Below are 17,383 nucleotides of genomic sequence, written 5' to 3'. Positions count from 1 at the left end.
TATATTACAATGTAATAATAATAGAAGTAAAGTGCACAGTAAATGTAATGCATTTGAATCATCCCAAAACCATCCTCCCCACCCTATCCTGGTCTGTGGAAAAACTGTCTTCCATGAACCCAGTCTCTTGTGCCAAAAGGATTAGGGACAACTGATGAAAATGATTGACTTTTCTTTTCTTTCTTTTTTTTTTTTCTGTAAGAAACTTGGCAGGATCAAAGACTATTCACTTTAAATATTCTCATCCAGTGAATATGGCTGGAAAGGACTACCAAAATCTGGTGCTATTACATATATGAATCATCAAACTGAGTCCACTTGTTCCGACTCCCTACTCATCAAATATCCATCATATTTTGATTTGATTTTCTTAGTTCTCTACAGGAAGAAAATGCACTGTTCACCAAAACACCTTTATGTGATATTTTAAGTTAATTATTACAAAAGAATAATTAATTAATGTTCTGATTTCATGCAGTAGCTTTGAAAGTTTGGTTAAGTGTGAGGTTATCCCTAAAACATAGATCTATTCTAGGTGAGCTAAAATATCAAAGTTTGGAGCTTGAAACCCTGAGGGCCAAACATTGGGTAAATTTACCAAGATAATTGATCTATGACACCCTAGGACAGTGGTTCTCAACCTTCCTAATGCCGTGGCCCTTTAATACAGTTCCTGTGGGTCAAGACCCCCAGGTTGAGAACTGCTGCCCCAGGAGGACTTCTGGGAACCAGCTCACCAGTTTTCCTTAGGCAATCAGCTTGAGGCCAGGCACAGTGGCTCATGCCTATAATGCCAGCACTTTGGGAGGCTGAGACAGGAGGATTGCTTGAGGCCAGGAATTCTAGAATAGTCTGGGAAATAGCACCATCCCATCTATACAAAAAAATAAAATTAGCCAGGCATAGTGGTGGCCTGGCAAAGTCAAATAAAAATCTGATGGATATCTGATGAGTCAGTATACCATTACTCAGGAGGCTAAGGTAGGAGGATCCCCTTAGCCCAGGAGTTTGAGCTTGCAGTGAGCTATGATCATGCCACTGCACTCTAGCCTGGGGGACGGAGAGGGAGAGGGAGAGGAGAATCAGCTTGATATGAGAACTGTATGTTTTCTTTGAATTTTTCAACCAGTGGAAGCAAAATACATAACAGTCAAAAAGTCAAGCTCTAGAGCAGACAGACTTGGATTCTTCCACTTCCTCGATGTTGGTGAATAATGTAAACATTTCGGACACATTTATGTAACCTGTCTAATGCTTCAGTTTCCTCATCTAGACAGTGGCACCAGTAATATTCCTGACTACATTGTATTGTTTAATACCCACTGGGTATTTAGTAAAGTGCCAGGAATGTACTCATTAGGAAAAAATAAGAACTTAGGTTTAAAGCCTATAAAATTAAGGCTGGTTTTAATTTGTTTCAAAAACACTGGAAAATTAGTTTGCAGAATTCAACTGTCTGGCAACTTCAGCTGGAATACTGTTGACTAGCAGAAATTAAGTCCTAAAGGCCATAAACAACCACAAATGATATCACAAAATACTTATGCCCAATATAGCTCACACACTCATAAAACAGGCTCTCACAATTTTTACTTACCATTTATAAGCATTCTTAAAAGTCTGGTAGCTGCTTAAATGTGTACTTTATGCAGGGTAAGAAGCTACAGCACATGTGGATAGCTGCTAGGTGCTAGACATTGTAACCTGACAACATAAGTGAAGACTAAAAACACACATACGCACGTGAATAAAAAAGTAGAATAATCTATAGCCATCAGTTGGTCAAAGAACCCTATATATAGAAAGAGGTTCTAAAATAAATGCTGCATAGTTTAGAGCAGAAAAAAAATCAGTCTAAAATTCATTCTCTTGTCTTCTTAAAGAAGTAATTCAAATAATGTATATACTCGAATCATTTTTAAAATGTGCATTATCAGCCTTCTGAAGTTGGTTTGCTTATGAGTATAAAAGCCTCCCTCTGAGGATCTCAAAAGTAATTTCTGGAACACTTTTACACTGTTGGTGGGACTGAGGGTGAGATCCTCCCTCTGAGGATCTCAAAAGTAATTTCTGGAACACTTTTACACTGTTGGTGGGACTGCAAACTAATATTATCTCTTTGGAAAGAAGTATGGAGAATCCTCAAAGAATTCAAATTAGACCTTCCATTTGATCCTGCAATCCCATTACTAGGCATCTACCCAGAAGAAAAAAAACCATTTTATCATAAGAACATTTGCACTAGATGGTTTATCACAGATACATTTACAAGATGTGGAAACAACCTAAATGCCCACCAACCCAGAAATGGATTAATAGAGTGTGGTATATGTATATCATGAAATATTATTCAGCCATAAAAAAGATGGAGACCTTACCATCTTTTGTATTAACCTGGATGGAGCTGAAATGCATTCTTCTTAGTAAAGTATCACTAGAATGGAAAAGCAAGTATCCAATGTACTCAGTATTAATATGAAGCCAGTTAGATGATCTAATATACACCCACACAAGAGAACAACTCAATTCAAGATGGGAAAAGAGAGGGAAAGAGGAAGGGGGAAAAGAGGGAGGGGGAGAGAGAAAAGGGAGGAGGGAGAGAGAAAGAAGGAGGGGGAGAGAGAAGAAGGGAGGGGATTGGTGTGCTCCCATTTAATGGGCACAATGTAAGGGTATATGGCACACCTCCTGGGGGTGGGACAACTACTACAACAGGGACTCTACCTAACAAACACAAACATTGTAACCTAATTGTTTGTACCCTCACATTAATCTGAAATTTTTTTTTTAAAGTAATTTCTGGAAAGGCATATGTAGGGAAATCTTAATTTGTATAAGAAAGAACCTATAAAACAGGCATAAGAACTTAAGTGTAGCTAGAAGTCAGTCCTTTTATTTCTCCTATAGGCTGATCTCCAGTAAATAGCAAAATTCTTATTTAAAATCATCCCATGTCTGTTGACTTTTCCCCCACTAAAATGAAGTACTTTGTCCATTAAACTTCCTACCAGAAATAGAAAATGCAGCACATCCTGCCATCTCCAATTCCATCTGGCTACAGCAAACACCAACAATTAATCAGTTTTTTTTTCCCTGCTGAGCCTAGATGGAGCTTAAGAACGCTTTACAATAAATAAAGTGCATCGGGCAGCACCTATGGCTCAGTGAGTAGGGCGCCGGCCCCATATACTGAAGGTGGCGGGTTCAAACCCGGCCTCTGGCTAAAACTGCAACAACAAAAAAAATAGCTGGGCATTGTGGTGGGCCCCTGTAGTCTCAGCTACTCGGGAGGCTGAGGCAAGAGAATTGCCTAAGCCCAGGAGTTGGAGGTTGCTGTGAGCTGTGATGCCATGGCACTCTACCGTGGGTGATAAAGTAAGACTCTGTCTCTAAAAAAATAAAAATAAATAATAAAGTGCATCAACTGATGAGCTTAGTTCAGATTTTAGTTGCTATTTTGTTACCATTCAGGCCATGGTTATAAAATTGTTCAATGAATACATATGAATGATTATATTAAAAATGGTACTTATATCCACAGCCAATCAGAGGAAATGGCCCCAGTCCGGGCACATGTTTATTGCACCTACCTGGGAACAACTGTCATCTGAACTATCCTCAGAGCTCTGAAACCGGAGGAGGCTCTGATTTATGCGACTCAGCTCTTCTCTAAGCCTCACAATTTCCTCAGGCTTCATGGTCAACTGCTGTTCTTTCACATCCTCGTTCTGCTGTGAGCCCTCCTTCGTCTGCTCCTCTTTTGGGCAAGCGCCCTCCTTTACTGACTCCTCTGGAATTTCCTTCTGCTTATTCTCTTCTAATTCAGGACTTGGTACAAATATAACAACACAAATCTATCAAAATGTTGATTATAGTAATAGACTAGGAAGGAAAAAAACCTCCAAGTCAAGAAAGTACCTCAAGCAAGATTTTCAACTTGAATTCTAGAGCAGAGCAGTTATCTAATTCTTAAAAATAAACTTTTAAAACAAACGAGTCATACTTTTTTACTCACATTCAGAAAGATGAACCATCATAGATTTTTGTTTTTTCCAGACAGGGTCTCATTCTGTCACCTGGGCTATATTGCAATGGCATCATTACAGTTCACTATAGCCTAAAACTCCTGGCTCAAGCTATCCTCCTGCCTCAGCCTCCCAAGTAGCTGGGACTACAGGTGTGTGCCAGCACCCCTGGCTAATTTTTCTGTTTTTTTGTTTGTTTGTTTATCTATTTATTTGTGTGACAGTCTCAATCTGCTGCCCTGGGTGGAGTACCATGGCATCATGGCTCACAGCAACCTCAAACTCCCGGGCTCAAGCAATTCTGCCTCAGCCTCCCAAATAGTTGCCTACAGGCTCCTGCCACAATGCCCAGCTAATTTCTCTGTTTTTAATAGAGATGGGGTCTTGCTCTTGTTCAGGCTGTTCTCAAACTCTGAAGTTCAAGCAATCCACCAGCCTCAGCCTCCCGGAGTGCTAGGATTACAGGTATCAACCACTGTGCCCAGTCTCTTTGTTATTGTTTTTTTTAATGTTTCTATTTTTTTTTTTTTTTTTGTAGAGATAGAGTTTCACTTTATTGCCCTCAGTAGAGTGCCGTGGCATCACACAGCTCACAGCAACCTCCAACTCCTGGGCTTAGGTGATTCTCTTGCCTCAGCCTCCCGAGTAGCTGGGACTACAGGCGCCCGCCACAACGCCCGGCTATTTTTTTGTTGCAGTTTGGCCGGGGCTGGGTTTGAACCCGCCACCCTCGGTATATGGGGCCAGCGCCCTGCTCACTGAGCCACAGGCGCTGCCCATTAATGTTTCTATTTTTTGTAGAAAAAGGGTCTTGTTCTCCAACTCCTGGCCTCAAGCAATCTTCCCTCCTTTGGCTCCCAAAATGCCAGGATTACAGGCATACGTCACTATGACTGGCCCATCACATACTTTTATTTATAGCCAAACAAACCAGTTTAAATGAATTTTATACTTTTTCAACTTTTAATATGGTATCGATCAGACACAGGTTATAAAGATTTTAATAAGGACTAGGTCCTTTAGCATACACTAGGGCTACAGGAAGACATGATCCTTGACCCAAGAAACTTACAATTTAGTGAGAAAAAAAGATAAGTGAAAAAGTGATCAGATTAAATGAGTAATAAGTAATATGAGGCCTGATAGTAAGTAGGCACAAGCTAAAATGTAAAGGTGGAAGTATGTATAAACTTTTATGTGTATATGAATACTGGGGGTGGATAGCATCAGTATAGATGAGAACATGAAAAACAAAGGTATTTCAGGATGACTTAATAAGATGTTTAAAATTTCAGAAGCAAAAGAGAATATAAAGGATTATTATTATTATTATTATTATTATTATTTTTGAGACAGAGTCTTACTTTGTCTTCCTGGGTAGAGTGCCATGACATCATAGCTCACAGCAACCTTTTGGGCTCAAGAGATCTTGCCTTAGCCTTTTGAGTAGCTGGGACTACAGGTGCCCACCACACTGCCTGGCTATTTTTAGAGATGGGGTCTTGCTCTTCCTCAGGCTGGTCTCAAACTCCTGAGTTGTAGCAATCCACACACTTTGGTTTCCCAGGGTGCTGGGATTACAGGTGCGAGCCATTATGCTCACCCTTTTAGAAAGGATTATTTTGATGCCATGTGGCAAGGAAATAAATTGAGAGATTCTTGTAGTAATCCATGTAGTAAACAGTGACTAGAACTAGGATGGATTCTGGAATTATTTAAAAGTCAATATTGATAAGGTTGTCATTTATTGGAGGTGACAAGTGAGGGAGAAAAAGGAATCATGAATGACCCCTGCATTTCTGATCGGGGCAAATGGGCAGTGGATAGGAGACAAGATGGAGAATGTGGATACAGACTGGGGAGATGTATGTAGAGAGATACAGAAGGACATTGGCAGAAATGCTAGGGTTGGATAAGATAAGCCAGGGAGAAAGGTATAAAGGAGAGAAGGAGGATCATTGACAAAAGCCTAAAAACTTGTAAGGAACAAGCAAAGGAGGATAAGAGCCACAGAAACCAAGAGGAAGAGATGCACCTTCAATGGGCACAGAGCATGGATGAAAGGGAGAATGAACACAGCATGATGATTTTGTTTTTATTCTCTCAGTATTAGATTTTGTCTGGTACCTTGAAGGCTAGCACAATATGCTTCATGGATTATAATTAGTGCTCAAACTCTTTAAGAAGGCAATTTGGAAATACAGATAATAAGCTATAAAAATGTTCATACTCCTTGACTAATTGCATGCCTATACCAATGAATTTACTGCAATAGAACAATTCATAAGTAAAAAGCTGAATGTACAATAATGCTCATAGAATATTATTTAAAATAGTAACTAAATGGAGACAGAAAAGTGGCTAAAATAATTAAAGATAATTTGGCTTGAGAGTGATATAAAGATTATTAGTCGGGTGGCACCCATAGCATAGTGGGTACAGCACCAACCACATGCATCAGGGTTGGCAGGTTCGAACCTGGCCCAGGCCAGCTAAACATCAAAGACAACTGCAACAAAAAAATAGCTGGGCATTGTGGCGGGCACCTGTGGCCCAGCTACTTGGGAGGCTGAGGCAAGAGAATCGCTTAAGCCCAAAGAGTTTGAGGTTGCTGTGAACTGTGATGCCACAGCATTCTACTGAGGGCGACATAGTGAAACTCTGTTTCAAAAAAAATAGATTATTAGTCAAAATGAAAAATATTTATCAAAGTAAAAGTGTGAAACAAAAGAGCTACATATATGTATGTAGTTGTGTATACACATACATACTTTGGGAAGGTATATATTTAGAAAAATCTGGAAAGGAACAGGGAGGAAAATTATGTCTAGGCTTGGCATCCATAGCTCAGCGGCGAGGGCGCCAGCCACATACACCAGAGCTGGCAGGTTGGAACCCGGCCTGGGCCTGCCAAACAACAATACAATTGCAGCCAAAATATAGCCGGGCGTTGTGGCAGGTGCCTGTAGTCCCACCTACTTGGGAGGCTGAGGCAATAGAATCGCCTAAGCCCAAGAGTTTAAGGTTGCTGTGAGCTATGATGCCATAGCACTCTACCAGGGTGACATAGTAAGACTTTGTCTCAAAAAAAAGAAAGATAATACATTTAAATGGCACAAAATAATATGAAATAAAGATTTAAATGTTTTAAAAATAAATTTGTTTTTGGCTCGGCACTTGTAGCTCAGTGGCTAGGGCGCAAGGCACATACACCAGAGCTGCCAGGTTTGAATCCAGCCCCAGCCTGCCAAACAACAGCCACCACCACCAAAAAATAGCTGGCCGTTGTGGTGGGTACCTGTAGTCCCAGCTACTTGGGAGGCTGAGGCAAGAGAATCACTTAAGCCCAAGAGTTTGAAGTTGCTGTGAACTGTGATGCCATAGCACTCTACCCAGGGTGACATAGTCAGACTCTGTCTCAATAAATAAATAAAAGATAATAAAATTTTCCATTCTCTATAAATTGTTTCCTTTTCCTGCTCCCATTTAACATGTTTTTAGTAGATGCTAAACACATGTTAAGATTGGGAAAATGTAAACATATACCTTGTATTTTTTTTTTTTTCGCTAAGCCCTATTTCTTATATTTTTAAAAATGGAGAAAATGAACATTTTCTTCCAAGGAGATGAAGTAGAAAAATACTTTTCCTCTACTTTTCCCACTAAGTACAACTAAAACCCCTGAACATTATATATAAAACAAATATATAAAAAGACTCTGAAAAGTAGAGAGAGGAAGGCAGACCAGCTAGGGAACTCAGAACTCCTGGGAATAATATGGTTGTGAGTTTCTTGGGTGTTCCTTTTGCCTCATATATCCCAGATTTGGAGCTGAAGAAGACAACAACCCAGACAACGCCAACAAATACAAGAATCAGGAAAGGGGATAGTGAACCAAGAATTAAAACTTCTGGATAACACCCACTGGCTCCAGAGAATACCACAGAAAAAACTGTGGCCCCACTACCACTTGTGCCAGCAAAGGTCTAATTGGGAGCCTAGATTTCCACCCTTATCAGGCTGTAATTAGGGACCCCAACTCTCCCAATGGGATAGTGTCAGAGAAGACCAAGTAGGAAGCAGGGACTTTTATCCCCTCTAGACAGTAACAAGCTCCCCTACCTTGCAGTGAGTGCTGGGGATACAGTGTGGTGAGTCTAGAGTTCCACTCCCACCTAGCAGTGAAGTGCCACCATTCTCCCTTTCTACAGGGGTGTTGTCAGAGGAGGCTTAGTGGAGAGTCAGGACTTTCACCACCACCCAGCATAACAAGACCACCCTCATGGGAGGCTAAGTGGCAAGCAGTAACAAGGTATTCCACCCCCCCACTCAGACAGGTTCTATAAGTGGAGGCCTAGTAGAGAGTAGGACCTCCAATCTCACCAGCCATAAAAAGAAGCCCCCCTTCCTTGGGTGTCCATAGAAGCTGAGTGAGGAACCTGAACTTCTACCCCACATGGCAGTAATACAGCAGTACCCCCACCCAACACTTCCCCTGTTGGAATAGTATTAGAAGAAGCCAGCTAGGCAGAAGGGTTAAAAAGATCTAGAGTCTTATAAAACACAGTACCCTAAATGATTGGATTTCAATCGAAAATCACTCATTATACCAATGACCAGGAAAATCTCAACTTGAATGAAAAAGGGCAATGACAGATGCCAAGATGAAGAGGTTAGAATTATTTGACAATGTTAAATAATCCATCACAAAAAAACTTCAAGCAATTACAAACAGACTTGAAACAAATGAAAACATAGAAAGTCTCAGAAAAAAAAGTTTCAGCAAAGGAATAGAAGATGCTATGTATAAAGAAGAACCAAATGGAAATTTTAGAACTGGAAAACACAATGGCCAGGCTGGGTGTGGTAGTTCATGCCTATAATCCCAGCTCTGTTACCCAGGCTGGAGTGCAGTGATGCAATTATAGCTCATTATAGCCTTGAACTCCTGGGTTCAGTTGATCCTCCTCCTGTCTCAGCCTCTGGAGTAGCTAGGAATACAGGCATGCGCCACCATGCCCAGCTAATTTTTAACATTTTTGTGTAGAGACAGGGGTCTTGCTATTTTGCTCAGGCTGGTCTTGAACTCCAGGGCTCAGGCAATCCTCCCTACTCAGCTGCCCGAAGTGCTGGGATTACAGGCATTGCCCTTATTTCATTCAAGTTGAGATTTTCCTGTAGATGTACAGAAAAAAGGAAGAAAGAAAGAAAGAAAAGAAAAAGGAAGGAAAAGTGAGAATGGCAATATCTCTATAAATTTCTTTATACTTCTCCATGTCTTTTAAATTTTCTACAAAAAGCAAGAAAAAAGTTTAAAAATGTAATCAATTAATATATCAAAAAACAAACTCTTTGGAGAATGCTTATAACTAATTTTTCTATTCTTTTTTTTTAGAGGCAGAGTCTCACTTTGTCACCCTTGGTGGAGTGCTGCAGTGTCACAGCTCACAGCAACCTCCAGCTCTTGGGCTTAGGCAATTCTCCTGCCTCAGCCTCCTCAGTAGCTGGGACTACAGGTGCCTGTCACAATGCCCGGCTATTTTTTGTTGCGGTTGGCTAGGGCCAGGTTCAAACCCGCCACTCTTGGTATATGGGGCCGGCACCCTACCCACTGAGCCACAGGTGCCACCCATTTATAACTAATTTTTCAACTCATATTATTTGGAAATGAATGTCAAATTCTCATAATGATCAAGCCAAATAAAATGTAACCTCCTTCCAAATAGGTGATGTGATATGGGATTTTCTTAATTTACCAGAGTTTCTTTTTCTCTTCCTTTGGGCTTTGAATCTCTACTTCCAAAATTGATACTGTAGATACAGGATCTTTACAGATATTTTCACTTGTAATTAAATTAGCAGTTGCAGGTTCCCCCCCTAAAGTAAAATGATTTAATTGTTCAAATTCTTGTAAAAGCTTCAAGACCTGTAAAGGTAAGTGAAAAGACAAACATTCTATTTTGCACACTCTTATGTATAGCAGTGAAAGCATACAGTCTCAAAGTATCTCCTTATTAGATATTTATTAATTGCAAAGAGAAAAATATCTCTTTACAGTGGAGAAATCTAGCAGATAGTAGCACCTTTACCAAATGATCAAAGTTAACATCATGAGTGATGGATCAAAAAATGTCACATCTCTTGATAAAGTATCCTGAAGAGGACATAACCTTATTTCTATAGTATTCCTGCCCCCAAATGGGTAACCTTGATTATATTGTGAGGAAACATGAGACAAACCTCAACTGAGGGGCATGCTTCAAAACGAATGGTCTGGGACTTGCTATGCATTGCATGTCTGTGTTCCCTCACCATTCACAAGTTGAAACTCTAACCTCAGTGTGATGGTATTAGGTGGTGCCTCCCTCTCTGTTCTTGGCCGTGTCAAGAAACAATGAGGAGACAGCTGTCTGGAAAACAGAAAGAGCATCCTCACCAGACACTCAACATGCCAGCACCTTGATCTTGGGCTTCCCAGACAACAGAACTGTGAGACATAAATGTATGTTTTTAAACTATCCAGTCTAACGTGTTACGTTCATAGCAGCCTGTACTGACTAAGACAGTACTTTTCAAAAATATCAAAGTTGTGTGTGTCACACTTTATGGGGGCAAGACACGATTGCAAGAGGGACTTTACCTAACAATTGCAATCAGTGTAACCTGGCTTATTGTACCCTCAATGAATCCCCAACAATAATAAAAAAAAATATCAAAGTTGTGGAAGACAAAGATAGTATAAGGAACAGTTGCAGATTAAAGGAGCTATGGAGACATGGCAATTAATTGCAATGTACAATACTGGGTTGAATCTCAGGCTAGAAAAATAAAATCGTTCTTCTTTTGCTACAGAGTGGGATAATTGGTAAAAGCTGAATAGGAGCTGTAGATGAGATGATAGCACTGTGTCAATGTTAATTTTCTGATTTAGAGGCTTGTACTGTGGTAATATGTTATTGTTTTTAGAAACACACATGAAAATATTCAGGGGTAAAGAATATAATGTCTCCAACTTACTCTCAAAATGCTCACAAAAAAGGACCTCTATTTGTGTATGTGTGTATACGAGGTCTGACAGTTAAGTTTGCAAACTCACCCTAGAAAAAGTGCTACATACCTCATCGCTGAATATCGCTATGGTCACCCTCAAAGTACTCCCTGTGGGAAGCTATGCACCGAATGCTAGCACCCAGTCCACCTCTCAAAGCAATTTTGGAACTCTTTTTTTCTGGAATGGCCATCAAAGCTGTTGTCATATTATGCTTGTCATCAAAATGTCTTCCTTTCAGTATTTCTTTTATTTTCAGGTTAAGAAAAAAGTCATTGGGGACCAGATCAGGTGAGTAGGGAGGAGGTTCCAATGCAGTTATTTGTTTTCTGGCTAAAACTTCCTCACAGAGAGTGCTGTGTGAGCTGGTACGTTGTGATGCAAGAGCAATGAGTTTTTGGTCAAGATTTTCAGTTAAAATTTTCCTGTTTCTTTATTGATGTTTACTTGGTCTGCTGTGCCAACAATTTTGATGCACAATTCAATGCAATATTTCCATTGGTTCTGCTTGTTACCGGCCACCTTGATCTCTATCAGTGACACTTTCTCTCCCCTTGGAAAAAACATTTAATCCACTTGTATACTGCAGTTTTTTTCCTAACACTATCCCCATAAACTTGGACTAACATTTCCCTGATTTCACTTCCAGTCTTGCCTAGTTTAACAAGAAATTTATGAATGTTTGTTCATTGCTCTAATTCAAGTCCTGACATTGTTGTGATGACACACAAAAACACATAACAATAATGAACAATGTCAGCAAGATACCACCCTATGTTGACACGAACACAACTGTGAGACACTGACATATCAAGGTTATGAAACCTTACCAAGCTGTTTGTACAATGCTGCCAATGTAAGTGCATAGTGGCAAGTTTGCAAACTTAATTGTCAGAACTCCCAGAGGGAGAAACAATGATAAGGCAAACATGATACATGTTAATTAACATTTAGAGGGGTGAAAGTATATGGGAATTCTCTGTACTTTTGTAATTTTTCTGCAAGTCTGAAATTATTTCAACATAACAACTTTAGAAAACAAGAGAGACCCAGATTACCAGAATAGTGATGCAGATCTCTTAATTTTTCTCACCTCAGTTCATTCTTTGTGTTAATGTTTTCAATGATATTTTGAAGGACACAGTCCTTTAATTGAACAATATGATACCTCACCTTGCTGACAAGGTCCCACAAAGCTTAGATATAGGTTATGTCTCACATATAGACCCTTTCAGGCAGTAAATCCTGTGTTCTGGACCCTTCTCTCTGTGTACCACATGCTATCTATGTCCTGTCCCAATTCCTCAGGAATCTGCTCCTAGGGTAACAACTATGCATAGGATAAATTAGGCTTTTAGCTCTCCACTTCACACATGGTGTTAAAATATAACCTGATATTCAATGAATCCCCAACAATAAAAAAAAAAACTTGAAAAAAAATAAAATGAGAAAAAAAAATACAACCTTGTATATTTAAACTGCTGTGCTCAAGCCTTTGCTCCCTGATCTTTAATCTAATCAAAAGAGTGATTAAGGAAGGGAATTTTCAGCCAGATGAAGATAGTTATAACTTAGTAGATAGGACTCTAGACATCACACTACCAGCAACCTCTTCATCTAGTGGTGTACTAGCCTTGGTCTAGCAACCATTTTTTTTTTTTTTGAAGAGAGTCAGTCTCACTCTATTGCCCAGGCTGCAGTACAGTGGCTATTTATAAACATGATCATAGTGTCAAATTCCACTGGAGCCCTGAACTCCTGATCTCAAGTGAGCCTCACTGGCAGCCATTTTTATGCTTGAGGAACAAACTTGGATCAGGACATTTAAACATTTTCCTAATTCTGGTGGCACCCGTAGCTCAGTGGATAGGGTGCTGACCACATATACTGCCGAGGCTGGCGGGTTCAAACCAGGCACAGGCCAGCTAAACAGCAATGATAACCCACCCCACCCCACCCCACCCTCCAAAATAGCCAGGCATTGTGGCAGGCGCCTGTAGTCCCAGCTACTTGGGAGGCTGAGGCAAGAGAATCACTTAAGCCCAAGAGTTTGAGGTTGCTGTGCACTGTGACACCACAGCACTCTACCCAGGGTGACAGCTTGAGACTCTGTCTCAAAAAAAGTTTTCCTAATTCTAATTATAAACTCAATTCTCAGTATAACTGATAAAGATGCTTTGCTCCCAATATTTAAAGTTAAAGGCATTTAAGTATATATTTTACATTATAATATGTGTACCAAAAATGAAATTGGTAAGAGAGAAGTTGACTTAAAGTAAAAAAAAAAAATGCACAGATTAATCCTATGTGGCAAGTACTAGTTGAAGTCTGAATATTTATTCTGAAAAAACACAGCTTGACTTATAATGCATACTATATGGCAATTTATTTTATAATAATAAAATAAACTTTAATTTCCAAATCTCTTGCTTAAAATTAATTTCCTTTAATCCTATGCTTATAAAAGACATGTTAAATGTTAGGAATTTAAATACTTAATAATTCAGTCTCACCTTTGTTTCTAATTCAGAATTTTTTCTTTGTAAGAAGTCATATGCTATTAAAAAATGGTCTCTGCTTTCCATTGTTCCTGAAAGACTCTGAATTTCATTATATAGGGATATGAGTTCTGATTTTGATTTTTGCAATTCCTGATTAAGAGATAAAGATGTTTAGTATACTAAAATAAGACGATTTCCTCATAAACAGTATAACATTTCTAAAAAAGAATCTTGAAATGGTTCTGGTAGATTTCCCTTAATTAAACTGAACATTCTTAGTCCCTATCATTCAAAGGTTGTAATATTGGATTTCTAAAGTTACTCTTACTTTAATCAAGGCTTACATAAAGGTAAATTCTTCAGTAACTCCACGATTAAATAGTTATACTATCTGTTTTTAAGATGTATCTTTTAAAAAATTACCTTTTATGGACCGATATGCTATGTAGTTTACCTTTCATTTTGTGACAATCCTATGAGAGGGTTGTTGAAACTAAGGCACAGAGAGCTTAAGTGAACTGCCTAAACTCACATAGCCAGGGAGTTGTTAAACTGAGATTTCAAACTCATATCTGTCTGACTTAAAACTTTGTGCTTATTTTTATTTTTTTTTTTAGTTTTGTTTGTTCGTTTTTTTGAGACAGACACTCAGTATGTCACCCTTGGTAGAGTGCTATGGCATCACAGCTAACAGCAACCTCAAACTCTTGGGCTTAAATGATTCTCTTGCCTCAGCCTCCTGAGTAGCTGGGACAGGAGCCCACCACAATGCCTGGGTATTTTTTGGTTGCAGTTGTCATTGTTGTTTAGCAGGCCCAGGCCAGGCTCAAACCCACCAGCCTCAGTGTATGTGGCAGGAGCCCTATTCACTGAGCTATGGGTGCAAAGCCATATTTTTTTGGTTTTAAAGGTGAATTCTTTTTTTTTTTTGAGACAGAGTCTCACTTTGTTGCCCTCAAAGTAGAGTGTCATGGTGTCACAGTTCACAGCAACCTCAAACTCTTGGGCTTAAGTGGTTCTCTTGCCTCAACCTCCTAAGTAGCTGAGACTATAGGCACCCGCCACAATGCCTGGCTATTTTTTGGTTGTAGTTGTCATTGTTTGGCAGGCCTGGGCTGGGTTCAAAACCACCAGCCCTGGTGTATGTGGTCAGTGCCCTAGCCGCTGAGCTACAGGTGAATTATTATTCTGTTGACCAGGCTGGAGTGCCATAGCTATTTACAGGCATGATCATAACATAGTACAGCCTTGAACTCCTGGGCTCAAGCATTCCTTCTGCCTTAGCCTCCTGAGTAGTTTAGGACTACAGGTGTACACCACTGTACCCAGCTTAAACTCTGCATTCTTAATTACACATTATGCTACTTTATTTAATAATGGATATCCAGTGATTTAATCATTTAGGAGTTCCTCTAGTCTTCTGATTTATTTTTCATGATTAGATGTGGATTTTAATCAAATTTTTACACTGATGACATGGGATATACAGTGTTTGGTGAAGACTGGGGGCTGAGAATCAGTCTGTGGTGCCCAAGGAAAGGAAAAGGTCATATAAAATTTACTTTAAGCGAGGAACTACTTGGTATTTTCCCAAAGCCTTGAAATCAGAAGGAGAGTTAAATGCCAGTGAGAAAGGCTTGAGCAAAAAGGCAAGAAGATAGGGTGTGGCAAATGATATAGATCTCCTATCTTATTTCACTGAAAATTCTTATAGGTCATTCAGATGAGATTTGGGCCATTGCATTACCACCCATCCTGAAAATTAGTTAAGTGTCACTGTCCTCTAAACTGCTGATCTAGACTTTCCTGAACTTGCTTCCGAGTCTCACTTCAGAATATAGGCTGATTATATTTCCTCATAATCTTTCCAAGATGACAGGATAAGAGGTTAAAACGAGGGACAGTCTATGACTCTATGAATACCGTAACAATTAAACATTTGCTAATTAAAGGATTCTTTGGCTAGTGCTGGAACTCAGCTCAGGGTAACAACACAGCTATCCTATTATTATTACAGGAAGTCCCCAGGTTATGAACAAGATAGGTTCTGTAGGTTTGTTCTTAAGTTGAATAGGTACATTTAACTATTAATATCCTCCATTCATAAGTGTGAATTGTACGTCATTTGGATGTTTGTAACTTGGGGACTTACTATAATAACCTCAGTTCATAGTGCAAGTTGTAGGTAATTAGGATTTTTTTTTTTTTTTTTGAGACAGAGTCTCACTCTGTCACACCAGGCTAGAGTGCTGTGCAGTCATAGTTCACAGCGACCTTAAACTCTTGGGCTCAAGAGATACTTTTGCCTCAAGCTCCTGAGTAGCTGGGACTACAGGCATCCACCACAATGCCTGGCTAGTTTTTCTATTTTTAGTAGAGATGGGGTCTCCCTCTCTCTCAGGCTGGTCTTGAACGCCTGAGCTCAGGCTATCCACCTGCTTCAGCCTCCCAGAGTGCTAGGATTACAGGCTGAGTCACCACAAGTGGCCAGTAAGTAGGATATTTGTAATTCAGGGACTGCCTCTACTAGAAATGCATATATTCTGTAGTGCTATGAACTTAATTGTCCCCCCCACCTTGAAATCCATACATTGAAGCTCTAAACCCCAATATGACTGTATTTGAAGATAGGGTTGATAAGGAGGTAATAAAGGTCAAATAAGGACATAATGGTGGAGCCCTAACTCAATAGGATTGGTGCCATTTATAAGAAGAGGAAGAGACACTAGAGCTTGCTTTCTCTCTCTGTCATGTGGGGACACAGTAAGAAGGTGTCCATCTGCAAAGCAGGAAGAGAGCCCTCACTAAGGAGTGAATTGGCCTGAACCTTGATTTTGGACTTTTGAACCTCCAGAACTGTGAAATAATTAATTTCTATTGTTTAAGCCACATAGTCTGCAGTATTTGGTTATGGCAGCCCAAGCTCAGACATAGAGTTATCATTTATTTTAAAATGATAACTTGAAATACCTAAATTGGAACAAGAAGAAAACAATACCCTGAATGGCAATACCTCACTTTTAACTTTCAAAGCCCTCTGTATAGTATTAAGACCAGATGCCAATTTCATTCTCCTTTCTCTCTCTTCTGATGACTCACTTTCAAATATTTCAATTTTTTCTTGACTCATTGTCAGCATCTGTAAAAAGCATTTTTATGATTAATTCTACATACACTAGCAGTGTATCCTACAAATTGTGATAATAATAATTTTCTGCCCAACTCAATTATGAAGTTATCTAGGAGATTTACAAATCTATAAAAACTAGTTCATGGTATCACAGCTTGTAAGATATGTTTTTTACTCCAAGCCCATTTACACAACTGTAAAATGTAGTAATGCTTGGCTTAACTACATGATAGCTAGCACAGTAGGAATAAAATATGATTTTCAAAGTATTTTATGAAACACAGGCACCTACCAAATGTTAATATAAGATATTATTGAAATATTTCCAAATTATTTGATAATAACTGGAGTAATAATGATAGTAGCTGCTATGTATTGAGAGCTTACTACGTCAGACACCATGGTAAGTACTTTACACATATCATCTCATTCTGTTTTTCCAGGAATCCTATGAGTTTAGAATTATTACAGAGGAGGTACATGAGGCTTGGATATGTTAGGAAATTTGCTCAAGGTCACATAGTCAGCACTGGGATTCAAACCTAAGTCTAACTTAAAAGCTCTAATTTTAAATATCACTCTATTCAACCTTGCCAAAGAGCATTTTCTCATGTGTACAAAACCCTATGAGGAAATTAAACTGGGATCAAAGTGCAACTTAGTGAACACTGAGTAAAAA

General features: G+C 39.3%; 1 protein-coding gene across 6 annotated transcripts in view; it reads right to left on the bottom strand.

Moving 5' to 3' along the window:
* Positions 1-17,383, bottom strand: part of CCDC30 (coiled-coil domain containing 30) — a 208,167-nt gene that overhangs the window by 76,328 nt on the left and 114,456 nt on the right. The window contains exons 8-10 of one of the 6 annotated variants that reach the window (XM_053576325.1): positions 16,588-16,713; positions 9,782-9,951; positions 3,591-3,828 (exon numbers count right to left, since the gene is read on the bottom strand). The exons of 3 other annotated variants lie outside the window; for them this stretch is intronic. In XM_053576325.1, the coding sequence (XP_053432300.1) occupies positions 3,591-3,828; positions 9,782-9,951; positions 16,588-16,713 (534 nt within the window). Of the gene's footprint in view, positions 1-3,590; positions 3,829-9,781; positions 9,952-13,586; positions 13,720-16,587; positions 16,714-17,383 lie in introns of those variants that run through there. 2 more of the 6 variants (XM_053576320.1, XM_053576324.1) reach the window with 2 other exon arrangements.

Source organism: Nycticebus coucang, chromosome 22 (genome assembly GCF_027406575.1).
Source record: "Nycticebus coucang isolate mNycCou1 chromosome 22, mNycCou1.pri, whole genome shotgun sequence".
NCBI lineage: Eukaryota > Metazoa > Chordata > Mammalia > Primates > Lorisidae > Nycticebus > Nycticebus coucang.
Note: the sequence above shows the minus strand (reverse complement) of the source record. Positions and strands in the feature narration are given on the sequence as shown.